The following is a 27576-nucleotide window of genomic DNA, read 5'->3' as shown; positions in this document are numbered from 1 at the left end:
TCAGAGTTTACAAGAGCGTGAAAACAGGGCCAGCGCTGTTCAGCAGGAAGTCAAGCCGTATGTGTGAAGTGCGCATGCGCCGCAGCTCTCCACAATCTAGGGATGCGTTTGTCTTCATAAAACGGTAAGGACGTGCTGTTTCTTTTACTGTGTGGTTAAATATATACGTGGTTAATAAGTAGCCGTCGTTTTAACGACACAAACGTTGGATTTATTCGATAGTTTCGGGTTTTATTACGGAGGGGGTTCAGCCAGTCCGGGCAGGCTCGTACAGAATGGAGGGGCAACGCCGTCGCCGTGCCGTTGTTTGCTGTACGTGCCGCCGCACAGGGAGACGTCATTTTGAGGGGGAGCGGAGAGTTAAAATGCAGAGTTACGAAGGGACGTACGGTTCATAGACAAGCCTCACGTAGCCGTCACACTGTAAATGCAAAGCTTTACCCGTGTCTGACGGTATAGCTCACAATATTATCCCGGTTCCCACACATCAAGTTACGCCCTTGTGTTAGCCATAATGGCTACCGCCGAGCCTAGTCTGAGTAGCTAGTGTGGGTCTCAGCAGCGAGCTGTGCGCTGCGGTCGTGATAACCCTGCCAACTTCTGCAAACAGAATCACTTTGATCTGCAACAAAACGGATGGATTGCAAGCGTGAACTACCTGTGAATCCCATGTTATTTCAGACCTACCAAATCATGAACATCGGTACAACTATTTAGCCAAAACTAGTAAAGAGAATTAGTAGCTTAGCCCTCACGAATGTGACAGTTTTAGAAGGACAGCAAACCCAAATAAAAATACTCTTTAATAATCCAACATAATACCATCACTGTTTGAGCTGACACTGCTTTCCTCCCTAGAGTGACTATATATCCTCAATTTGCATGGATTGGTGAAATTCATACATAAAAGCTAATAACATATAATAATGAAATTTCAAAGCCTATTTTAATGACTAGGAAAGGTAGAGTGAATATGGCTTGGCAAAAATACGGTATGCAGTTGCAATTTTTCTCAAGATATTATAATCTGATTTGTAATTCGTACATTTTTAATCAGTGTTTCTTGGTTAACAAATGCTAACTGTGTAAGTGTTAGCTATGGTTCCACATGCAAAACCCAACTCAAACTGTCATGACATGTTGACAGCATCACACTTTGCCTAAACTCTACATACAGGCAAAGAGGTGGCGTACGAGTGGAGCTGAGGCACTCAGGTGGGAGGTGGCAGAAGCAGGAAGCTCCAGCAACAAGATGTTGATGCTTAGTTTTGCATTTATGCTGCAGGTTTTGCATTGGAATGACCCTTCTCGGCCACCGTAGATGGCCCTTGTCACCACCTTGCCAAGGCTTGATTCTTGGGCCATGTCATAAACCAAACTGTCCTTCTGTCTGGTCTTGGATTGTCTCATTGACACGTCCACTTGGATGAAGGAATATCATCTCTAACGCTATAAGACCAAGCTATTGGTTATCCCAAATATACAAACACAAACATCCTAATTAACTTGATAAAATGCCACCTAGCTCTTGGTCCATGGTTATCTCTTGCTTCGACTACTGTGGCGCTTTCTGTCTTGTGTAGTGAAAGCAGTACAGATGGTCTAGAATGTGGCAGCATGTCTGCTTTTCAGTTCTTCCTTCTTTGGCTTCCTTTTACTTCTACCACAGTTTCCTTGCACTGCATTTTGACTTAACATCAGCTCTCCTCTGATAGTCTTGCCAAATAGTCTTTAATGTTATTTAGGGCCTTTTTGCAGTGTAGCTCAAATATTTATATTTTGTAAGTTATTTAAAAGAAAGCTATATAAATGCTTGAAATTTCAACTTTGTTCAAGTAAGGCCATTCAAAAGTCTTATTATGAGAATGCATTATGTTTGTTTCAGATGAAAAGTCTCAAAGCGGCGCCCTCCTCTAGTCTACTCTCATGAGTGTGATGGCGACCAACGAAGAGGTCACGGTGTCCATGGGTGAGGTGGTGATGATGAAGGCTGATGGCGATGGTGACCCCGACGACCCTAATAAGACTCAGGTCATCCTTCAGCTCCAGCCCATCACCTCTGGGTATGTACTTACAAAGCCAGAATGCAAACAATATAACCATGTGATCACCCATCATGGATGTGTAACCGGGAAGTAATGTAAAAACTGCTTTTATTTCAGAGATCAGTCTGCGGAAACAGATGCTGCCGTCATGGCTGTTGAGGCGAATCCAGGTAAGATGCAAGACAATGTGACGAAATGTAACTCATGTTTGCAGAGGTAAACATAGGTATGTCTTTTCATTCCAGGAGAGCAAACCGAGGGAGACGACGTTGAGATTGGCTGCCCCATCACTTGCGGCGACAGCAAAGCTATGTTATTGTTGAAGAAGTTTGTGTGCCCTGGAATCAACGTGAAGTGTGTGAAGGTTGGTGTCCATGAAAACGTTTCCATACTAGTCATTTGTTTGGTAAGTGGGCTGTGTGGCAGGAAGTAAACATGTAAGGCTGACATGCTTCACAGTGCAGTATAGTGAGACAGGCAGGTGGGAGTTGGCAGAAACGGGAACCTACAGCCCTGGAGGGTGACGTCATGGTTTGTGACATTAGTCACCACCTTGCCATGCTTTGTCCTTTGTATTATTCCCCATAAGATGACCCTACAAGGTCTGCACGGATCTCCACTTGAATGAAGGAATATCATCCAACAAACACCTCAACAAGCCCAAACTAGTGGTTATCCCAAATATATCCTATATCCTATATCCAGTATCGATATCTGGTTGTACTGGACAAAATTTCCTGGAACGAACGTTAAAATGAAAGTTAGTCAGTTTGATCGTCTGTCAGAGTATAAAATTAACACCACCCACATCAACACAGTGTTTTTTCCTCTCGTTTGGGAGGAGGCTTGGGAGAAGATTTAACTTTTTTTAGCACCACTAAAAGGCTATAAATTCAGTTCACAGCATTCAAAACTCAAACACAGAAAAAACTGCGCTGCTGTTGTTCTAATAATCTCCTCAGATAAGTCAAGAAGTAGTCTGGTAGAGAAATGCACCTGGGTACACGCTGCTCCTGCTCTCAGATCTTGGCCTTATGTCTTGGTCCTAACGAACATAAATAATTACATCTTCACATTGCTATAATATTGATACAACAAGGTAATTGTTTCTGTCACATAAAAATGTATGCTGGTGTCATTGAGGATGGATTAATGCAGCACATCTCTGCTGCACTGAACTAACTTGTCATTATAGATTTGCTATCACGGCTCTAAGGAGACCTGTGTTCACGGTGGCTGACTGACTTCAACATGTCAACAACCAGTTAAATAAGACAAATGATCTTCTTTATGATTTTTATAACAGAACTATGTTATGAATGGCCTGCATTAAGATGTGCTTGCTGTCATCCATCATATTAGGTGGCTTTAATGGGAGTTTTAGCATTTGTCTCTGTACACTGTGTTTATCTAACTGGTGCTCTCTCCACCAGTATGAAGACCAGCTAATCAGCCCTAAGCAGTTTGTGCACATTTCTGGCAAAGCCACACTGAAGGACTGGAAGAGAGCCATCAGGATGGGGGGAGTCATGCTAAGGTGAGAGGAAGAGAGAGAAAAATGTTCAACATGCTAATTGTGTGGTTGCTCATAAAATGGATAAAGGTGGACGCCCTAACTGCTCCCCAGAAGGGAGGCCAGTCTAACATGTCAGTGCCTGGAAGAAAGATACCATAAGTTTAGGCAGAACTGCATTGTCCATCTGTTATACACTGTGTTACTACACCACATAGTAATTGGATATTTATACAGCTACATTCACACTTGCACATGCATCTCTCTGCATAAAGTAAGGAGTCTGTATGTCTGTCTCCCATTTTTCTCAACAGCCATACATCCAATCTACTCTGCACTTTGTGTGTCTCTTGCTGGGTGCCAAAGTGAGAGCAGGGCCAAGTTTGAAGTTGGATTTCATGAGTACTTGTCATATTTTAATAGCACAGGAGATGAGGTTAGCTAGAAATGGCTGCCTCTGTTAACATTTGTGCACTGTGGGAATGTTAGCCCGCTATCTGTAGTACCTGCATTGTAAAAAGCTTTATTTTGGCACTGCATTCAAAACAAGCACATCTTCAGTTCAGGGTTTTCTGTCCCATAAAAAAACTAGTTAATCATGAATAGTGTATATTTTATGTGAAATACTGGATACTTCTCTTACCAACCAAGAAAAAACAGCACAAAAAGTGAATACAAATGTACTAGGGGTGAATGTTTGTATCACTAGTTAACCTTCCTTATCTCTTTGCTTTTCAGGAAAATGATGGATTCAGGTCAGCTGGACTTCTACCAGCACAGCACACTGTGTACCAATACCTGTCGCAGCACCAAGTTTGACCTATTGATCAACAACACGCGCTTCCCTCCGGACGGCAGTGCACTCACCACGCCAACATCCTCTCAAGGTGAGAGTAAAAAAATAAAACCACATTGATTTTACGTTTATTTGTAACATAAGGTCTATTTATTGTGTGTGTGCATTGCAGCTCAGGTAGTCCTGGGTAATGGCAGGGCAGCAGGCGAGGAAAGGGCGGAGGCCCTGAGCGGGAAATCTGACTGGAGCTCCTCTTCACTGGAGTGTGCAGACAAGAAGGGATCTAATGAAATCTCAGGTTCCAAAGACCTTCACAATAAACACAGCTTCTGAACTGATACAATGTACGGAAGAAGATGCGACTGACACTTTTTATGTGTTTTATCAACAGAGGACACCCTTAATTTCTGGAAAGGCATTGCTGATGTGGGCTTGCTGGGAGAAGTGGTGACCAACATCAACACGGAGCTGGTGGAGCTGCTGAACAGCGTACAGCAGCGCCGAGATTCGGCCGCCTTACAGGACACAGGTACAGAATTACGCTAATGTGCACTGGCTGCTAAACAAATGGAAAGAAAGAAAGAACAAACTCAGTTGCTGTTGGAGAAATTGTAAAAAAAATTGGCTTCTGTATCAACACCGACCTGTGCGCTACAGCTGAATTTGTTCCTCCTTTCCGACTGACCGGTTGACCCTTTGATTGATTGCCGCACTGATCCCAGATTCCTGTCTGGTAGAGGTGGCAGTGCTCAGTAACCTCGCCCAAGTCTTCGGGCTGCTTGACACGGTCAAGAACATTCTGGAGAAGACGAAGCAGCAGACGGATCCGAGCCAGGAGCAAATCATCAGCACGCTCACCAGTGAGTACACAATGAAAAAGACGGCAGCATTTTAACAAGACTGAATGTTTACAATTGCACAAACTGTTCTGTGTAATAGATGACACCAAGAATCAAACTAAGCTAATTGTGATGTAGGATCAATACCCGGCAGTTGCTACTCAGACTCAAATCATTGCTGCACTAATTAACTATCAAAGAGAAACTACACATTTTGTGGTAGTTCTGTGACATTCACTGACCGTGTCCTCAGTCTGTCATTCTCTGTTTGCTGGAAGAAAAGAAGCCACTGCATCTCAATTGCTGATGGGCCCCAGCTGCAGATACTCAAATAAAGTTCAACTTTAATAATAAAGCACCAATAACAGTAATTAGTAACAACAATTTGCAGAACTCAGAGCTTGAAACCTCCAGTAGAGTTGCAGGAAGGCAATAAAATAGCATTTGTTTAGTAAATATTGCCCCTGCAAGTTGTATTTACTGGTTGTTTTTGGCATGATTGACTTAGGCTTGAATAATGCCACGGCAGCGGCAGAGGACAGCGATTTAGGAACGGTGAACTGCCTGGGCTAGAGGGCTGTGCCATAGCCTTTATTAGCTACGCTGTTGTGACTATTGATATAAGTTGTTATATTTTAGTGATGTGTGGATCGAACATTTACCTGAGACAAAGGCAAGTTAGCCATCGCGCATGTTAACCATAGGCATCTTGAGCAGACCTTCACTGTCAATGCTGTCCCTGATGACTTTCTTTAGAGATCTTCTTACAAATGTGGCAGACTAACTTTGCTGGAAGCCACAACAGGTTGCATGCCAACCTTTAAGAAATGCATGTGGTCAAGTGCTATGAGAAATGGATAACCTGTCTTCCCAAGGCACTTGGATGTTTATTTGCACTTCTGGATGGTAGCCCAATGTTTGGCTGTAGCTAAGATACTGCTACCTCTTCTGGAAAAAAGAGGGGTCTTCTCTTTGGGTCCATTTACATTTCCCAGTTGCAAGTGTAGAAGACAAAGTCCTGGCAGCTCTCACCTGCCCTCATTGTGTTTGTTAAATATGAAGGAAGAAATGCCATGTTACCAAGTCCACCCACACGTTCTTCTGATGTGTCGATATGCCATTACAGGGTCAGACGTTAAGGTTTCTTAACAGCATCAGCCAGGGCATTGATGAATTTGGCTGCCCTTATTTGGTTGAAGCAGGGCTCACAGGTGCCGTCATAGATGACCTGAATGAATGTGTCTCTTGCCCTGGTTGCTATTAGCAATTAAATTTAGCTTGTAGCTCTGTGGCTGTGCAATTAATTATGCAGAAATTAAGCTTTAGGTAGTTGAGGTAACAGTTAACTTGAACGTTAGAGAGTCACTTACCTCCAGCATGCTTGATCTCTCCCGTATTTTGACCCGACGCCAACAGCATTTGTGGCTCTCCACATACATTTCTGGGGGACCAGGCTTTGTCTAGAAGTCAGAGTAATTGACAGCATATCTTTGCCTCAGATAATGGGAAAAGAGCTCAGCTAACCCAGCCCCTAGAGAGAGAGAGAGCACCTTTATTCTGCCTTATTGTTGAAAAATGGAAAGCAGATGACTATCCAATCCCTGTATGAGTTTTTTGTTTTAACAACATCCCTCAATTAACCTAGCAAGAAAGCAAAAGGTTGTTTACATTGACTGAGATCATACTTTCGACAAAGAGTGATGCATCAATTAAAGCCCACGTAGTGTGTATCGTTCCACCTGCTTCCTTGCCGGTTCATAGTTTATAGTCTACTGTAACTCTGGGGGAATGAACGCATGCGGTTCAGCTATAATAATCCTTCATGCTTCAGTCAACAGGAAGTAGACTCTTAGTCACACATCAGAGGTGAAAGCGATGCTCCCTGTTCAGTGCTTTTGCACAATGCACCTGTTTTTAAAGCCAGCATCTGCCACCAGCACATGGTAGTGAAGAGGAGCTATTTCACACCCTGTTTGCGCCTATTAATTTTTTCCATATAGGATGTTTTGTTTGTTGTTTTGTATTTCTGCAGCTCTGATCAGAATGAAACATGCAAATAAAAGTCAGATACAGGCCTGTGGACTGTGGTATTAAACCCCTAGGACACATTTTGACATCATGCACCCAATCTCATGGTTATCATAGTAGATAGATACAGCCGCCGTGCCAGTGGACAGAATAATACGTCTGGCTCAGGCTTGACCTGTTGCGGACGTCGGTTTACTTTACTTTTCTCTCAGTATCGAGGTTTAGGCATTACAACTACATGGTTAGGGTTTAGGAAAACATACTGGTTTGGGTTAAAAGAGACTGGTGACAACCCCTGCCCCAGGTTACACATTTTAATGGGGTTGCATTCATATGTCCAGTGATGAAATAAGCAATCCTGGGGCCAGGCAAAGACAGGCCACCTTTCGAAGGAAAAAACTTTGCTTGTGTTCACTGAAAGATGTAGGGTCTGGTAAGGTTGCATGATGTAGCAAAATCTTTAGCACAACTTTCAGCAGTGACTGGTAGCATATACTCCACATTGGTTTGAGTATTAGCAATGCTAACAAGAGCACTGCTAGCTCAAGAAAAGGCATCCTGGCCAGTGACAGTCTATCTGCTGATGTGCTGCTGCCAAACATGAGCTCTGCTATCATTGGAGCTGATAGAGCCACCCGATTGGTTTCAACTTCAGAGATAGCGACATAGATAGAGACCTTTTGTTGAAACTGTATTCAAAAAATGTAACGAGTAACAAGCATTGTAGAAATGTAGTGGAGTAGAAAATATAGATAATGGCTTCAAAATCGAATGGAGTAAAAGTCTAAAATATGCATGCTATTATTTTTACTCAAGTAAAGTATAAATACATAAAAATGTACTTAAGTACATAACAAAGTACAAATACTTGCATGCATAATGATGATTAATTATTATTAAACTTATTAAATTATTATTAAACATCCATGATGAGATCAAATACATAAATAAAGATGATTTGCAAAGCGTAACAAAGTAAAGCTGCTAGAATGTAAAAAAGTATTTTCAGAATCAGAAATACTTTATTAATCCCAGGGGGAAATTGCTTCTACTTTTGATAATATATAATAATATTTTGACACCAGCCTTTGGATTACTCAGGCGGATAAGGGCTCTTAGTGAGACAAAAAATCTTACTACTTACTTACTAATACTGTCAAATCCTGATAATCAGCCATATTAAATATGATTACACAGCAGTGTCTGAAATGACACATTAGAAATGGCAAATTCACTAAGCAGTAGCAAAAGGTCCAGAGCTGTCAGCAGTTTCATTATTCTGTTCTGATTCAGGATCAATTCAAAATAATGACAGGCTTCAAAAAAAAAGAGACAGAGACAGTGTTCTGGCTGCTGTTCCAGTACACACTGAGTGGTCATTTGTGTTGTTATCAGTCTGTCTCTGCCTGTCTGCTGTAATGTGAATGAAAAAGATGAAACTGGATAAAATTCAGTGTTTGAAATGTATTTTTGCCTTTTTCAGAATCACAAAAAATTAAACTTAAACTTATGTAGATATATTGTTTTCATGTCACTACACTGTTTGAACTCAAAATATGAACAGAGATGGATGACAACTTAATTGAGTTTATGTTGTGAGATTGGATTTGACATTTGCTGGCATAAGCGCGCCCACCATTTTTGATGAGTATCAAAGATCAATATTAAGATGTCGAAATATCTAATCAACACTGGAAGAAAATGAAAGTCGGAGCCATGATAAAAGTTTGTCTCTCATTGTCTTTGTAGACCTGGAGGTGCTGTTGGAAGAACAGAGGAAGCAGCAGCAGGTACGAGCTCTCCTGACCTGCCCGCAACCGGCCAAGAACAAAACTCCCACCAAGCGTCCGACCAAGCGGCCTCGACTCCAGAGGCCTGCCTCCACCACCACCCTCCTGACTTCTCCTATCAGCCAGCAGGCAGCCCTCCAGCCCCAGCAGTTCACCGTTCTTTCACCTATCTCGCTGTCCTCTGTGGGGCAGCCGTTCACGGTAGCAGGCCTGCCCATCGCCTCCCTGGCACAGTCCTCCAACACAGTAACCCTGCTCCCTGCAGGCTCACAGCTCTTCACCCGCTACATGGTGACGGGAGATGGAAAGGCGGACACCATCACCCTGCACCCGTCTTCGGGCCTCACCCTGGTTGGCACCACCACCATGCAGGACTCTAGCCAACTGGGCACGGTGGTGAGCCCTGTGGAGCTGGTGCACCTGAGCCAGCAGGCTGGCGGCGCCGAGGTGGTGCCCATAGAGGGCCACCAGGTGGTGGATGGCACCATGTTGGTGCAGCGGGAGGTGATGCAGGGCGAGGTGGAGACCACACAAGAGCACACAGTAATCGAGATCAACCCTGCTCCAGTGGAGCAGCCGGTGGGAGTGATGGAGCTGCAGCTGACCAGTGAGACAGACAGGGACGGCGCTGCGATGGTGGTGCAGAGCGGAATGGAGGTGACGATGGCTGCTGGGACGGAGACGCAGTGCCAAATACAGGATGCGCAGACAGAAGGGGTTCAGGGGCTGCAGCTGGACGCCAGCGGACAGTTGTCAAATGTACAGATAGTGGTGATAGAAGAAAATACTCAGGAAGAAAACAAGGTGAAATGAGACACACTCCTCTTTTATCCAGGTATGAACTCATAGATTGAGCAGTCATGGACAAAACTGTACATTTAAATATTGCTCCGGCCTCAGACAGAGCACTAGGGTAGCCATTTTTTCCCCTTCTTTTTAGTTTGGTGTTTGTACCTCTTACCTGTTAATTTTAATTCAAAACATCACAGCAGCAGAGATGCCTCTGTTCGGAGTGTATTTGAAGCGATTGTACTGGATTATTACAGTTTAGGTCTAATTTGTGCATTTCTGGTACAACGGTCACATGACCAGACAGGCTATAAACAGCCACTCAGGTTAAAGTTTAAAGTTTGGGGGGCTGCGTCAGTCACAAAACTAATATGCATGCTGGCTATGCGCTCAGTTCATTTTGCATATTGACACAGCAACTCTTTTTACAGTCAGTCTGGTTAGTTATTTATGTGATTGGTTAATTATGTGATTTGTTTGACAAAAATACCAAAAGCAAAATGAAGACTGATGATCTCTCTTGATGGAGCTCTCATGCTGATAAAACTGATGGCCATGCTTAAAAAAATGGGACCAAAGTTGTAATAAACCACACTTTCCTTTAAATGCATTTACTTCACTTTCTGCTGTCCATACCAGTAACAGTGTTAAACCTGAGGAGTGGGATTCATTGCACTGTCTGTGGTGTTACTGTTTTTGCACTGTGTGACGTCCTTGTCGGACTAAAGAAAGATCCCCACTCTTTCGATTTTTAATTTTAATTTATTTGTATATTGTTTTTTTTTTATTTTACTCTTTTGTTTTGTTTTTGGAAACGGACTGAACTCCTTACTGGAATTTGCTTCATTACCTACAACCTTTTCAGAGATAGCGTGTGAGCTACAAAGTCAGGATGTAAAAGAACGTATATATAGTTAATGTCAGACTTGCTTGTATTTTACACTTGTAAAGTAGTAGTCTTATTTATTAGTTTGAGGAGATGGGCCTTGTTTAAGGTGCAAACATGATTTAATTTAAGTACTTCTCACACCCCCACTTGTTCAAGACTTTTCCAGTAATTTAACAAATGAGGGTATTTGCATACAGACTTTGTAATGTGTTTTAATATCAGATTAAAACTACAAAAAAATGTCAGTGTGGTTTTGGTGTTTGGCCACCAGAGCGCGCTGTGTGCTCACTTCACTACGGGCTGATGAGGCTGCTTTAATCTCTGACTTCTCTTGGTTTTATCAGGGTGACAGCATAATCTGTGCAGGGCTTTATTATAGCTCCTAAGATGGGTTTGAAATGGCGTGATGAAGTGACTGTTAAGAAACATGTAGCTGAATACAAACCTGCTAGGGGTGGTAAAGAGGGTGAAAACCACCGGGGTCATTCTGTGGTGTGGGAGGAGAGGGCACGCTCTCTTCCATAGGCTGTTGATCGAGTTTCTTCGCATGTTGTGAACCAGACAAAGAACGCAGCATTGGTTACGTGTGGGAAAATGCTTCTGAGGGCTTGATCGGCCGCTAAAAGGGAAGGCCAGGGCAGCTGACGTGTTGGCAGTATTGCCTCGGCTAAAGCTGAGAATAGATCCATGATTGTGGTAGTGTATGCTGGTAGGCAGGATGCGGCTCCATCAGCAGCATCAAAAGGAAGAAACATACACTCATAAACAAACCGATAGACATATGTATATACACTACCGTTCAAACATTGGGGTCACTGGGCCGGTTCTATAGCTTCTCTGATCAGCAGAACAGTTCAGCTGTGCTAACATAATTTCACAGGAGTTTTCTAATCATCAATTAGCCTTTTTAACATGATTAGCTAACACAATGTACCATTAGAACACAGGAGTGATGGTTGCTGGAAAAGGGCCTCTGTATACCTTTGTATATATTCATTATATCATATATCATTGAAAATCAGCCTTTTCTAACTAAAATAGTCATTTACCACAATAACAATGTCTAGACTGTATGTCTGATTACTTTAATGTTATCTTCATTAAATTTTTTTTTTTAATATAGATATTTCCAAGTGACCCCAAACTTTTGAATGGTAGTGTATATTATAAAGCTATCATACTGTAAAATAAGTATGTACATACTCATTCGTTAGCAGAATTACATAACCATTATTTATATTATTTAATATGTTAGTAGTTAACAAATTACACCTACAATCAGCCGCAATCAATGTAAACATATCATCTGGGTAGAAAAACGTTGCAGTTGTACAATGAGAATGCTAAATGGCATCTTAGTGCTTTTATTTTGAAATCTCACTGATAACAGGAAGTCAGTCTGAGTTCACTTCTCTCAATCCTTGAGACGCCATAAAACATTGGTAAACATATATAGTGTTATTGTGAACTTTGTTTTCCGACAAAAAGTATATTTACCCATAACAGCCAGTTTGTATTCATATTTAAAGATGGGATCATTTTTTTGAGTTAAATGCGATGTGAACAGCTTTAAAAAGCACCAAAATGATATTAAAATATACCTAAAGTGTGCGCAGTTATTACAAGCTTCAACCTGGAGAATGCCAGGAGCTGCAGTTCCTCCAGTGGCCACATGAGACACTTGAGTGACAGGTGGATGACATCAGCCCATTTTCGGATCAGGTGGTAGTGAGGCGGAGTCAGAGGTTGCCAAGATGGCGGCATCCAGAGCCACCACATGGTGGTCCAAAGGACACTTAAGGAAGTCTACATAAGGTGACATAACAAAAAGTAAGACCCTCTTTGATTTATATACATTGACATGTCAAACAGAGTTTGCAGTTACATGTGAGTGTTGACAGCATGTCAGTCAGAAGATGTTGCTGAGCTGTTTACAACTTTTATGGACAAAACAATTAAAATCTAATCTGGAAAAAAAAATGATTAGTTGCAGTCTCAATTTAAATCCTCAGAACTGTGACTTGCAGGATTTTTTGGAGTGAAGGAGCAGCTCTTTAAAGCTTTGCTAAGCAGGATTTAAACCATCCTTATCAGCCTCAAGTGCCAATTACAGAGAAGCAGTGATGGCTGGAGCTGCTGCCCAAAAGATTTTGCAGGCCATCCTCACCCATACGCTTGGTCCCTGAAGTCCAGTTTACTGATGCAACAATACATATTTTTTTCTGTAACTGATGTTTAAAAAATGGTTGCCAGGTGCAGGGTGAAGTAGGTGGGATGAATGAAAAACCAACTCTAGCTAGAATACTTTATTCATCCCAAGCTGGGACATTTGACTGTAAAAGTTTAAGAAGCTGGTATGCTTCTTTAACTTTTTATGTATTTAAAATAAATAAAAGTGACCTTGCTAGTTTGACTATGTAACTATTAGCATTAAAGTACAGCAGTACTAATAGCTCTGCCATTGTCCCTTGCTAAAATGACTCACTAGCCTGCCTAGTGGTGAAGTGTGGTATTACATACATATTGTGTTGTATTATTCCATTTGATTTGTGTCAGGCCCAGTTAAGACCTGAGCTGGTTCATTTGTCCATGGAGTTGTCCAAAGCTGCAGTTCCCACCATAGCCTCTTGGGGCTTTTAGACAATCAAAAATTCACAGTTGTAGGCTATCTAGGAGTCTGCGGTTAGCACAGCATGCTAACTTTGACAGGTTTTTCTGCAACCTAAACGAAAACTGCCTAACTGCCGTAATTGGTTGCTATTCCCCAAATGTTACCATATTTTGCTGTGATATTTAATATGACATATTTCCATGGTCTGACTCTTAATAGTCCTCTATCTTTCCTGCACAGCACCTGTGTAGTGTTTCCACATTTCATAGCCTTGTCGACTGTGTAACTGGATTGTATGTTATCATCTGGCTGGTTTGTATAAACCACAGCAGCTCTTTTCCATGTTTCATGCTTTTTGTGTGTGTGTTATTAAGGGTCAGGCAGTGCAGCGGTTGCAGCGCTGGTGCCTCACAGCAACAACGTTGGAGCCTTAGTGTGTGTGTGTGTGTGTGTGTGTGTGTGTGTGTGTGTGTGTGTGTGTGTGTGTGTGTGTGTGTGTGTGTGTGTGTGTGTGTGTGCGTGCGTGCGTGCGTGCGCGCGCCCTCCCACCACACATACGTGCAAGTGCATGTGATGGACTGCTGACCTGTCCAGTGTGTGTGTACCTTCTTTTTTGGGTGGATATTATTAGAGTTTCCTGAATGAAAGACCACGCTTTAAAACACACAGAAAGCTAAATAATAAGAAGCTGCATTATCAGCCTGTGCTGAGCTGTTGGTGGGCTGTTAATCCAAGCTACTGTATCATCCCAAACACTCCACTCTGTCTTGCTTGAAGGGATTTCTGGCTCTGAGGACTGCTGTGTTTACAGCATAGACAAAGAGGATTGTCGACCTTGTCTGATTTTTTTTTTCTCCTTTTTTTTCACTAATAAAACTCTTGCAGCCTCTGCATCACCTCCCTGTGGCAGCCATGTTGCTGGCAGAGGTACCTTGACAAGCAGACGTAACGGAGTTGGGAGGGGGTGATGATGGAACCCGGCTGATGGACAGAGGTGTTAACCCCGCGGTCGGGCCATGGAGAGATAGTGGCGCGCTTGTTTACACACACTGAGGCCAGATTGTCACCTTGTCTGTCAGGGAAGCATCCTATCTGCTTCTCTTATCTTGCTGCGAGACAGCCAGCGACTCTGTCAGAGAGACATGCCACGGCGTCACATAAATCATTTCCCCGCGCTTTATGTCGTCGCTTTTCATGTCATCCTCCTTCCTTTGTCTTCGAGTAGCTCGGATCTCACCATGTTTTCTTTTTTATACTATCCTTTCTAGAAAAAGCTGTACAATTGTTTACAGTTAACACATGCAGAGTGCAGCAAGGATGCAGCATGAGTTAACATCTCATGGATTCCATAGACAAAAAGCCAGAATAATGTTGCTAGTTATAATACTAAAAGGTTTTGTTCAGCATGATAATCATCACTGTATATAACTTTAAAAGCTTAAATATGGTCCAAACCAGTGACTTTCGCCGTGAGACCTGCAGGAGTCTCTGTAAGTTGTTTACATCATGTCTTATGCCACTTTCTATATCATTTTTAAAATGTTCGGGTTTGGTGCAGTAAAGGATTTAAAATAAAGCATTTGAGACATTATTTCAGCTTGGTACCCAAAATTATCTTAAAATAGACACAAAGAAATAACAAGTGGTGGGGAAAAAAGCAACCAAAGCGCTTGAGAAAATAGATAGTTGGTCCTCCATGCATCTTTCACACATTGTTTGCTGTTTTTGTCCAGAAACAGATTCAAGATAGTTAATATAGTATAATAATGATTGAATTGCATTCCTCGGGTCAGCATTGTATGGGAAATTTGACTCTGTATGTTGTTTACATCAAAAGTTATGCCACTTTGTGTATCGTTTTCCGAATTTTTGGGCTTGGGTCGGGTACAATAAAGTGTTAAAAATGTCATTGGGACATTATTTCAGCTTGGTACCTGGCAGATTCTGAAAATAGACACTTTAAGGAATGAAAAAAAAAAAATCAGGTAGCATAAAAATAAGCCGGGGGGTGCGCGTGGACCCCTATTTCCATTTGAACTTTTCATTTAGTTTGTTATTTTCACACTGACAGCAGCTAGAGGGCACTCTAGGCTTGTCTACCTCCCGAGTTGTTGGAGTTGTTCAGAAAATCTTGGTTTCGGATTTATATTTTGGTGCGAATTATAGTCCAGAAAATACGGTAATCACCCATACCGTTAGCGATCATTCAAGTTTGTCTACACAATAACCCTCCTACTATCATGTTTATATGAGTATTTTGGGGTTGTTGTGGAACAAACCATCTGATTATTTGTTATTGGGAAATAAGCATTAAATAAACATTTATGGGACGAATTATGCTCGCAAACTAAAGTCCCACTGTAATGAGGTGTTTCTTGGTTTCCATTAACATCAATGCACCTTGTATGTATTTTCCTAGAAAAAAGTTTGGGGCTCAACGGAAAAAGGGGCATGGCTTCTCTTCTAGAGGTCGTGTCACATCATCTCCCCTTTATTGTCTTTCCAAAAAAGCTGCATTGTGTTCTTGATCCCAGTTGTTTATAGCTATTTGTTAGCTTCAACAAGGGAGCATGAGAGAGAGAGAGAAAAAAATGGTACACCCGGCAGGTTTAAAAAGGATAAAGCTCTATGGGGGAAGGGAGCACGCTGGAATAAATGAAGCACACACTATATTAGAAGAGTTAAAAGAGCCCGAGGACATGAAGAGGCAGTGTGGAATGTGTGTGATGGACAGTTATTCTGGATATAAATTTCAAGGACTGAGGGGGCGAGAGCAGCAGGAGCATAGAGGGTCCCAGGAGCTTCACAAATTGATGACTGCTATTGTTGGAAGCAGAAACAAATTGAGGATTTTTGCAAAGAGCCAAGGCTCGTCTTGTCTTCTATTCACTTATTAAAAACTCTGGAGATAAAATGTTATCAACCACAGAGCGGGACTTCCCATTTAAAAGGCAATGTGTGTGTGTGTGTTCACTGGTGTCAGGAAAGATAAGACTTGTAACACAAGATGGAATGCATATAGGAGAAGAAGCGGGGTGGAGGTGGAGTTAAAGTTGTGGCCGGATAGAGGAGCTGTAAATGCTGTTGGAGTTCTATTCCTGTATGCATGAATGCCTGCAGAACATGTGGGTGCTGCTTAGTCACTATATGAGGCACAGCATGCTCCTAAATCACTGACATGCAGTGTTGTTTTGGATGTGAATCATAAGTTTGTTTTATGTTTACTTAACCTAAAAGGAACTTCTTCTATGAATACAGCTTTCAGCACACCTAAAAAAACACTGACTGACCTCAGGATGATGAAACCAGAATGCTACAATGCCAGCACAAAAAAAAAATCTATAGACTTCAGTATAGACCAAGCGGCAACCTTCAGGACTCAGACTTGAAGCCCATGCGAGAGTGTTAAAACTTGTAGCTCACGCAGCAACCACTGGGGGCTGGCTCCAGAAGCGAGTCATTTCCCATAGACTCCCATGTTAAAATGTCCGACTTCACAGCAGAAATGAACATGTTTACAGCCTGGTACAAAAAACCATTCTGGTCTCAAACGATAGGGTCTCTTGTAGGGTCAATTGTACAGGGGTGAGTTTTTTTTAACTCACTCATTTTATTTACTCAGACTTATGAAATGATGCATAATTATGTTGATGAAGATTCTCAGTCATCCAGGTCATCATTGATGCCGTGTTAAACGTGGAGGTCTGTGGGGATTGACTCACTTTTGCAGCCAACCCCCAGAGGCCACAAAGTGAACTGCATTTTTTTCCTGCATGGACTTCTTTATTCTGCCACTTGCACCTTGCTTCTGTAGTAATAGCTTCTCTGTACTTTTTGCGTCACATCCTGTTCCTGCACTTTGATTTACAGTTAGTTAACAGATTAACTTAGTTTATCATGTCATGATATAGATACATAACGTATCTATATCATGGACCTGTTTTTTTTTTGTTATTTTGAATTTGAATATGTCAGTTTACTCAACTTCCTGTTACTTTTTGATTATTTTGAATCATCTTTATTCTGATCTCTTAGTATAGCATATAGCATTTGCTTGTGCTTTCACCCCTTCACATCCTTGAAAACCAGTGTTTTCTCCTCATCTTTATCCCTCTCCATGCAGAGGAAATGAACATACAGAAAAGAAAAACCCGTAGAGGGTTTAGTGACATGCTGTTCTCTTGAAAGTAAATTGTACAGTCTTGACCGGTGTAGAAGGATGATCAAAAGCGGGGACGTTTTTTTGTGCTTCATAATTCTTTTCTTATCCATGTTTTCATAAACTCCCACAGACTTTCCCGGACAGGTGCATCCGTCAAAGTCCGATCGCATCGAGTGTCAATGTCAATCATCAGATGGAGGCGCGGGGGGCTGTGAAATGATGTGCTGCTTCAAGTGGAAAAAGATATGATTTACTGGCTGACGTGCCGCGTGACGTTTGATCAGGATGGATATAGATCACATGCTTGGGGTCTGATCGGTGGAGAAATCTCTCTCTTACTTTGAACATTAATGGTTCATACCACCACCACCACCATGGGTGAACTTATGAACCAGCTGAACTAAGCAATGAAAAATAAAATAAGACCAGCTGTTGTAGCTTCACTGGCTTTGTATTGCATCTCTATGGATGTGATGCAATGTTCCCTTAGATTCCCTGGAGTTTGACCTACCACAAAAGTCAAAATTTTCTCCCCTTTAATTCCAAGTAAGACGAGCCGAGGCATGAATTGATCTGGTCTCGGACTTGTATCTGAACTTTGACATGTGAAGCGCAGAGACAATTGATCTCTGCCCGGTGTTAGAAAAAAAAGGGCTGCGACCTGTTGTTCAGCAAGTATCGATTGTTCAGAGAGCAAGGACGGGGAAAGATGGTGGAAAGTTTCTGAATAATAAAAAAAAAAATCTAAAGTTATAGCCCTGAAGGGGTCCTTCAGGCAGCATGAGGCTGCACCAGCTGTCTGCCTCTTCTATATTTAAAACATGCATCAAACCACAATCATATTAACATATTAAGCTGTGAAATTCAATGGCAAATGACTCACATACTGTGTAAGTAAGTTTTTGTTACCATCAAAGTGTTGGTTTATTTGCTAATAATGAGGTAGAATGCTAATATTATATATCAAAAAGCCAAAATAATGACATAATATACTGGAAAAAATAAAAAATATGAGTTATGAAATCCACACTTTGAGGTAAATATAAAGAAAATATAAATATTTTTGAAATATGAGAAAAGAATCTAAATTCTAAAAAAAAACTTCATTATAAAATTATTTTTTATTTCCTAAAAATGAAAAAATATTTTAATTTTAATAAAGATTCAGAATTTAAAGATTACAAATAAGAAACAAGTCAAAATTATCAGCTACATAGCATATATTGTGATTTTATTTTTTATTGTGAAAGTATTTTACAATAATTTTCAAATTTCATTCACATTACAAGTAAATGATGTTCCAAATCCAAAAGTCAAATGTTTGACGTAAAACATATGGGATGGAAATTAAGATAATTAGTCAGAATTATGTTTAATTAATATCATTCAACATCACAATTACATCAAGAGTTAAAACTTGTGTACAGTCAGTTTTAATTACTTTATGAAACTTTATATTCTAACTTCATAAAATTATATGATTTATTTGGCAGTGAGTAAGGTGTCAAGGACAAAGGGACACTAAATTTTAACACTTAATTTTGTCCTCCATTTTGTTATAGCCAGTTCACACACATGTAATCTTGTTAGAAAATCCCTGCTGTTTCAGTATCTGGGAGCAATTATTCTTATTCTGTGCAGATGCAGCTGGTTGCTGTTCTTGGTATTGATATTTTTTGGGCATTTTTTGCCTTTGATAGTATACAGTGGAAGTGTAGACAGTCATAGCAGTAGGAGCAGAGAGAGGGGGGTGATAGCGCAAAGCAAAGGGCTGCAGGCTGGAATCGAACCCAGATCTCTAGACTATAACCTCAATTTATAGTGTGCAAGGTGACTCCTCATCCATTATATCGACTGCTCTGCACTTCTGTTATCGATTCGTCAGACTGGCTATGTTAACTGCAGTGAGAGTTAGCTTCACAGCATGAGCGTTGCTTCATCTTGGTACAACTACTATAATACAGATGGGGGAAAACTTTATGAAAGAACTTCCTCTGTGCCTATTGGTCAGACACCTGCATGTTCAGCAAGGTTGTTTGTTACCATGGTGATTCTGATTTAAAACAATGTAAGTCGCATAGAAAAATGATACATAATTTGGTAGAATTATTTCAAGTCGAACACACTCATCAGTCCAATTTGTAGCATTTGGTCATGTTTTGGTTTGCTAACCAGCATGACCTCACCATTGTTAAATGATCTGGATGGAGACCACCTCTTTTTTGGGGGTCTGGATCAGGTTCTTTTTGTGTCACTGTGTTCACAAATGGCAAAGTGTTTTTGCATTTTTTTTGCTATTTTGCACCCCCCCACTGGCTATTATTATGATAAATATGATGCATTTTTGTCTGACACTTTGACCCCATTCAGACTGGGGAACGGGAGGGGGGGACTATCCGGCCCGAATCTCGCTCTAGCCGAATTGATTAGACAAGTGTCTAAAACAACCCCACATTTGGTAAATAATACATCGGCCTGATACACCATATGATTACGTTTATGCTAATGGAACACACAGACATATTTCCTGACATATATTAATAGAACATGTTATTGTATTATTATGGATTTGGCATTAAAAAAACTACTAGTTAGGATTAGACGTTATAAAGGAGGGTAAGGGATCAGGTAAAGATCATTGAAACACACAAATTCATAACATAATAACACAACAACACCACTCCTGTTGCACGGTCGCCATTTTCAGCTATCAATGGAATGAGTCCCATGAACACATAGAGATCCGGCTGGAGAAATGTTTCACACACGTTTCAAGGACTGAAATATTGAGGTTACTTGCTGTTATGAAAACTTATATTCAGCAAAGAGCAGGGGTGTCAGCCTTGATGTACTGTGCATCCTTTGGGAATCTGGTGAGAAGAATCCCTTCCACAAATAGCCTAAAATAACCTAAAATGTGTCCATTGTTTAAGGTATTTCATATGATTTAATTATTTTAGATGCCATGGATCAGCATTTTTTTCTTCTAATACAATATTATTATAGAAATAATAAACCACACACACATAATAACACAACGGACTGATATTTTTAGTCATGCTATTGTATCAACTTGGCCTGGCTGGCTGCTATAATGAGGCGAGGGATATGGAGGCTGGTTGCTTTCACAGGTCAGCGGACTGACAAAGCCCAGTGTCCCGGTCTGGAACTAGAGCTGTGTCTGTTCTGTGTGTGTGTCTGCCCGTGTATGGAAGTCTGATCTGTATTCACCTCCACCAGCAATGTTTAATATGGGCCTGCTGTAGCCTCCCCACCATCACCTGGCACCGCAGAGTTCATCCTCAGCGTGTGTTTTTTTTTTTTTGTCAGCACCCCTAGGGGCGTATGTAATTGCTCAGTGCTGATGAGAACAGCCCCGGCTCAAAGTACCATCTCATACAGAAATTACACCCGTGGAAGTTGTGGGGGAGGTGGGGGGTGGGGCAGGAAAATGAGGAAAATAAAGAAACTACCAGGTGCCTGCTTGGCAGGTGAAAGACACCGGCGATGATAGAGGACTAAAAGTCAGGAAGCCTCCTTGGGGATGAAGAGTTTTTAAGCTGTAAATCCTCCCATCTGTGGATGATTGAGGCGAACATCTGACATTTGAGGCCTTTTACGCAAACTCTTCCAAACCTCACTGCTGTGTCTGTGTGTGTTTAGCAGTGCAGTAAACTTTCAGAGGAACTTCCCTCCAGTGTCCTGTGCATGTGCAGCAGAAATGTGAGCGACGCTCTCTCCAGGACCGTGACAGCTCCGCCGCTCCTCCGCTTATGAAAATAAATGCTGACGAGTGTTGAACCGGCCGGGTGTCAGCTGGGGAAAGAGAGAGAGAGACGGCTCTCTGGGCTGACAGGCCGACTCGCCTGGTTTGCATTTAGATGCATGACGCCGCCCTTCGCCTTGCTTGCTCCCTGGACGGCGGCTGGTTGGAGCAGAGTCAAGGCCCGGACTCACACAGCCGAGGCAACATGTCCTCTATCAGATTCCACTGTGACGGGTGCTGATTTTGCTCTCGCTGTCGCTTCCTGCAAAACTTCAGCTCTCATCTTTGTTTTGGTCTGTCACTGCACTTTTCTTCTGACATCTACAGTGTTTGCTTTGAGGCTGTTTTTGAATTCACAGCATCTTAAAGTGGCTGACTAGCTTGTGGTAATATCCTTTTAATATAGATAGGATTCATAAACCTGCTCCTCCAAGTCTAATGCCTGTTAGCTAGTCATGTAAAAACAAGACTAAGGTCCCATTTGGACAGAACATAATCTTCTTCTCTGGACTCTACCAGACCTCTGTGTGTATGTGTGCTGTGGTATCTCCACGATCTCCAAGATGTTGGCAGCAGATTCCTATATTTGCGAGGTTGGTCCTCAATGCTTGGGCACTGTTGTCCGGAACTTTCCACAGATGTTGGATCTGGGGAATCTGGAGGCCAAGTCAACACCCTGAGCTCCTAAAATTGTTCCTAAACTATTGTTGATTTGTGGCATGGCACATTCTGCTGAAAGAGGCCAATGATATCAGGGTTTCCATGAAATGATAGCTAAGCTAGGGTAGGTTGAATGTTGAATGGCAGGACCCAAGGTTTTTCTAGCAGAACGTTGACCAAAGCGTCACACTGCCTGTGCAGTGTGCTCAAGGTTTGGACCTTGCCATCCATGTAGTATCAAAGAAAAACCATCTCCGTCCATTACTCTCTGGTCCAGTTCTGATGTGTTCATTGTAGGAGCTTTCAGCAGTAGACAGGGGTCAGCATTGACACCCTGACTGGTCTGCAGGTACACAACAAACTGTGATGCACCGTGTGTTCTGAGACATCAGGAGCTATTTCAGCAGTTTGAGCTACACTGTTAAATCAATCAGGCCGACCTCCACTCTCAATGTGCATCAGTCAATCCAGTCTTGTTTCCTGGTTCACCTCTTTCTCTTCCATGGAGCACCTTTGAGGTACTGACCATTAAGGACCAGGAATACCCAACAAGAGCTGCAGTTTTGGAGATGCTCTAACCCTCTTTTGCTCCTTGTCAACATCCAATTTCTGCTGCCCATATATCCTGCTTCTAAATTTCCAAATTTGAGGACAAAATGTTCACTTGCTGTCATGGCAACCAGATAATCTCAATATTCTCTTCACCTGTCAGCGCTCAGAACATCATGACTGATCTACCTTAGAAAATGGCTTCCTCTTTTAATTTGGTACATCTCTTTCTATGCATGCCATGTGACTTTGTATTTTATTTCCTGTCTGTGTTCGCACACCTCCTCCTGTGATTTCATCTGTGTCTTGTTATCCATAATTAGTGTTTTTCAATGGTCCTTCACTGCCCACCCTGGTTTAATGACATTATAGTTATGTTTATATTCTTTTTATGATTATTTCCAATCATTTGTTCATATTTTATGCAATAAAATCGGCTACATTTTTGCACAAATTTCGGTTGCATATTTCCAACCTTCCACTGTAACCCTCTGCTGCCAGAGGTATGCTGAGAAGGCCTAATACTATTAAACTCAATTAAAAGTGATAAGCAGCTAATGTAATCCAGCCATGTTAGGACCAACTACAATTCATATGCTGTTCAGCTTGATGTAATGTAAGGCGGCGGCATCCCGCGCTTCTGCCTGGCAGCTAAAAATGAGCGTGGACGTGGCCAATGTTTTTAAGTGAAGTGCTTTTGGGAGGAGGTGTGTGTGTGTGTGTGTGTGTGTGGACATTCATCATAAGTCCTGGCTTGTACTTGCATACGGTACAGAGCACACAGATGGAAAGTTGGATTTGTGCAGGATCTAAAAAGTTGGAGACAGAAGTGCAGGTGGTGCATCTGTGAGGATTGATGGATTATTCTATTTGCATTGGAGCTGAATACAGTTTTCAGAATTATGTACCCGTTTAATGTCATGCATTGGCATGCATACCAGCGTAGGACTTTGACGTATCGCTCACAGCTGTCACCTGTTTATGTTAACAACAACCACCATATTTATTTGCTCTTCTATTATTGCATCCTCACCTCAGCACCTGTAAGCGTTCATATAATAACATTCTTTAACACGCCCACGTGTTTCCTTCCCTGTTACACACAGTTTTATTTTTCCTTTTGACACTGATTAAATCACCCTGCAAATCTAATTCTGGTTTATTGGAAAATTGATGTGTGGGAATAAAAACATTGTCCACCAAAATGCTCTGTAATTACAATGTGGAATCAATACGACTGACTACTGAGTGGGCTCTTTGCCATACTAACTAAGCCAGGGATGAAATGAAACACCAGCTCAACATTACAAACCACAGAAAGCCTAGCTTGTACATTCTTTTTAATAGAAACACTGTTTAACTGCATTTGTGTAACAGTTTTAAAGCTTCAGACACACTGATGTGGCCATTTAATATACAGTTTTTAGCCACCTATATGTAGATGCCTTCATCATGCAGGAAGTGCTGACACACTTCAGCCACATGAGGCCTAGCATTGTCATGCATCAGAAGGAATCCAGGGCCCACTGGATGCATATGGCGTATGGCGTGAAAACGGCGTTTCTGTGGCGTACGATGTAAAAAAACAGCGTTTTAAGTACTGGCGAAATGTGAATGGCTTATGAATGGCTTGCAATATGCTGCTGGGTTGTTGCCCTCCTACGGCCCCCCTCCACGTCTCCTGGTGTACTGGCCTGTCTCCTGGTATCTCCTCCATGCTCTGGACACTGTGCTGACAGACACAGCAAACCTTCTTGCCACAGCTCTCATTGATGTGCCATCCTGGATGAGCTGCACTACCTGAGCAGCTTCTGTGGGTTGTAGACACCGCCTCATGCTACCTCTAGGGGTGAGACCACTGACAAAATGTAATAGTGATCAAACATCAGGCAGAAAGGATGAGGGCAGAAAAAATGGTTTGTGGTCAGCACCTGCAGAACCTGTCCTTTATAGGGCTTGTCTTGATAATGGTCTCTCATTTCCACCTGTTGTCTGTTCCATTTGCACAACAGCAGCTGCTGAAATTAATTCACAATCAGTGTTGATCCTAACTGGACAGGCTGATTTCACAGAAGTGTGACTAACTTTTTTGTATCTACTAAATTAGTGCAATGCGTGTTCCTTGAGGCCAAACACCACTCAACCATCTTAATGAAAGTCTTGCATATATGTGATTAGCATGTTTTAACTAAAATAGCTACTTTTAGGCAGGAATTTCTTTCTGCGAATAATGATTGTTATGAGTCCTGTTACAGAATAAGGCCAGCATGTGACACTTTTTGTACTAAATTAGCATGTGGGGTCAGGCTCATCTAATTAACAGAAATTCACATGTTGTAGCTAACATATCTAATTTTAGGCAGGAATTTTAGCAGTGATTTGGCACCATTTCCAGGGTGCTAATGTATGAGTTTAATCAGTTTTTCTATCCTCAAGCTAACGAGTATAACAGGATTATGAGCCCTATCACAAAGCTAAACCAGGAATACTTTTAACATGCTAATTCTTTTTTTCAATGACAGTTCCTGACATGTAAATGAGACTTTGGTGTGTATGATGTATGACACATATCTGATTGATAGAGATTAAAGCAGAGTTTAAGCACCAATGTCAGGGTGCTAATGTATGACTTTTATCCACTATTTATGGTTAAAACATCTGTCCACAAATTCTAAGTACAATAGTGTTATGAGCACCGTTACAAAGCCTAACCAGCAATAGTATTAGTATACTTATCCTAATGGCAATGTTATGCTATGTACTCGTATGCTTCTGCTTTAGGTTTCTTTCAAGATATTCAAAATCTTCTTTTTTCTTCTTTCCACCTTAACAAGAATCCCAGCTCCAGAAGCACTGAAGCATCCCCATAGCATTATACTGCCACCACCATGTTTGACAGTGGGACCCGTGTTTTGGGGTTATAGGTCCCTCTTTTATCTATATATTGTATATATTAATAAAAATGATTCCTTAAATTAATATACATTCTAAATTAAGATGTGTACAATGAAATTAAGATAAAGGCTTCACAGGATTTGCTTGGCCACTTCTCTCTGAGCAAGCCCGAGCCCATGTAAAATTATAGAAATTAATCCAGGATTAATTTTGGTCAAACACTTTTAGCTCTACTTCTAGTCTGTGTAATCTGTCTCCAGGTTGTTCCTAGCATACCTCAGTCTGGCTTGGTGTGCCTTTGATGTGCCTTTTCTGCAGATGTGGAGTCTTCACTGACACTTCATGTCTAGACTTGGTTAAATATTTCACTAGTGTCTTGACCGTGGTAGTTTTTGGGTTCTGTCTCTTACTGTAGGTAATTTAGGGTGCAGATCTCCAGATTTTTACATAAGTGTACCTTATAAGAACATTGCCTTTGTAAAAGCAACTGTTACTTGCTGTGAACTTGTCAAATGTACCAGCTGTTAATAAGCGGTGCTGCCAAACATCTCAAACATCAGTAAGGACAGATTGAGTCCTCCTTCACAGAAAACTGCTACACAAAAGGCTAACGCCAGCTGAGTAATGTTTAGAAAATGTACATTCAACAGCTCCCACTTTATGGATGGCTGTTAAACTCATGCTCTTCAAGGACAGCTTGAGATGAGCACCAAGGACAGAGTGTGACCATTTAAACTGAGAGGATTTTTACGGGTTGACATTATGGGACGCACAACATATTATTGTTGTTCCTTTAATACACAACAAGTTGAAACTGTCGCCTTCAGTCGAAGGCCAAGGTTGGTTTTTGAGTGTGCGAGTGAAATCGCTGACCTCACATCGTTGCTGTTCGAATCAGAAATCACATATAGGCTCGTCTTTTATGCGCCCAGCCCAGGGAAGAAAACGTGGAGAGTAAAGTATTGGCCATGAATGCTGAGAGTCGGTTGTATATTATTGAAAAAAAAGTTGAAAATCAACAGTATGATACCTGGTTAAAAGACTGTGTTCCAGGGTTAGTGTGCGAGCACAGAATTAAAAATGCAGGATTGAACCATTGTTTTTGGCACTCATGAGATAGTGCTAGGAGTAGAACCACATGGTTTTGCTTCTTGATGAACATTTTGTCTTTTATTTGGACAATGGGGTATCAATTAGCCAAACACTAGTGTTCTACTGATGGCTGCTGATTGGTCAGTTTAGATTAGGACTGATTGGGGGCAGCCAGAATTCTCAGATATACTGTATATCTTTATAGGGGTCCTGCTGCTGCTTGTTGGATGTGTTGAATCTAAATGACTGTAAAGTACCTTATAGGGTGTGACATCACTAATATTTCTAGATTTTTTTTCAGATTTGCAAAGTTGATTTAAAAAAAAATCTAACTAGAACAATTTGTTCCTATTAGCAAATTACGCATATTTATAGGTGTTGCCGCTTTGAGCAACAGGCAGTCGCCTTATCACAGTGCGAGTTTCCTGCTTCCGTGATTGCCTGCCCCCCTAAACTCTGCTCGTGCTCCCCCTCTTTATCTGTACTTGGAGTTTTGGCCAACTGTGACGCTGCCAACATGGCAGCGGTAGGAGCGTCCAGGAGCCTCCCACCGAGCCGCAAAACGGGTGATGTCACAGAAGCTCTGTCCATAGTTTTTGCTGTCACTGATACCAACACATTAAGTAGTTGTTCTGCTGCCCCCAAATGGCCAAAGCTAGGGTTGGTACTTCCATCCATCCATCCATCATCTGAACCCGCTTCGTCCTGCAGTGCAGGTTCACGGGGGAGCTGGAGCCTATCGCAGCTATCTACGGGTGAGAGGTGGGGTCCATCACAGGGCAAACAACCATTCATCAATTGACCTAGGGTTGGTACCTTATTTGTCCTTATGGTGCAGTGCTAACATCCCACTGTCATAGGCCAAAGATCCATACCTCCTTCAGAATGTTCTTTGTGTAACCAGAGAAATGATCTCTCCAAACTTTCCTGCATTCCTTCCACCGCCTGGCATTTGCATTACTTTAACCCACCCAGCCACCCACACCGCTCCCTGAAAACAGGTGCATGCACAACTGTGCTGAATACCCAATGCTTGCATAATGGAACCTATCATGCACCATAATAGCTGTGAAAAATGAGTCTCTAAAACATTTAAATGCATGAAAGTGTATACAGTATATTCAGGGTGCCAGTTCAGGTTTGTTAAAAGGA

At 41.7% G+C, this 27576-nt stretch overlaps 1 protein-coding gene across 2 annotated transcripts; it reads left to right on the top strand.

The window, feature by feature from the left end:
• The first annotated feature begins 35 nt into the window (after positions 1–35).
• On the top strand, positions 36–10244 carry gmeb1 (glucocorticoid modulatory element binding protein 1). 2 transcript variants are annotated; one of them, XM_028400462.1, is made up of 10 exons: positions 36–124; positions 1886–2063; positions 2163–2215; positions 2291–2409; positions 3479–3582; positions 4297–4445; positions 4527–4652; positions 4746–4883; positions 5092–5214; positions 8971–10244. In XM_028400462.1, exons 2-10 carry the CDS (start codon positions 1927–1929, stop codon positions 9822–9824), a joined length of 1803 nt encoding a protein of 600 aa, XP_028256263.1. In that variant the 5' UTR covers positions 36–124; positions 1886–1926; the 3' UTR covers positions 9825–10244. The 2 variants fall into 2 exon arrangements, with proteins under 2 accessions (XP_028256263.1, XP_028256262.1); XM_028400461.1 differs by having other exon boundaries at positions 5077–5214.
• Positions 10245–27576: the final 17332 nt, after the last annotated feature.

This window comes from Parambassis ranga, chromosome 2, assembly GCF_900634625.1.
Source record: "Parambassis ranga chromosome 2, fParRan2.1, whole genome shotgun sequence".
Lineage (NCBI taxonomy): Eukaryota > Metazoa > Chordata > Actinopteri > Ambassidae > Parambassis > Parambassis ranga.
Note: the sequence above shows the minus strand (reverse complement) of the source record. Positions and strands in the feature narration are given on the sequence as shown.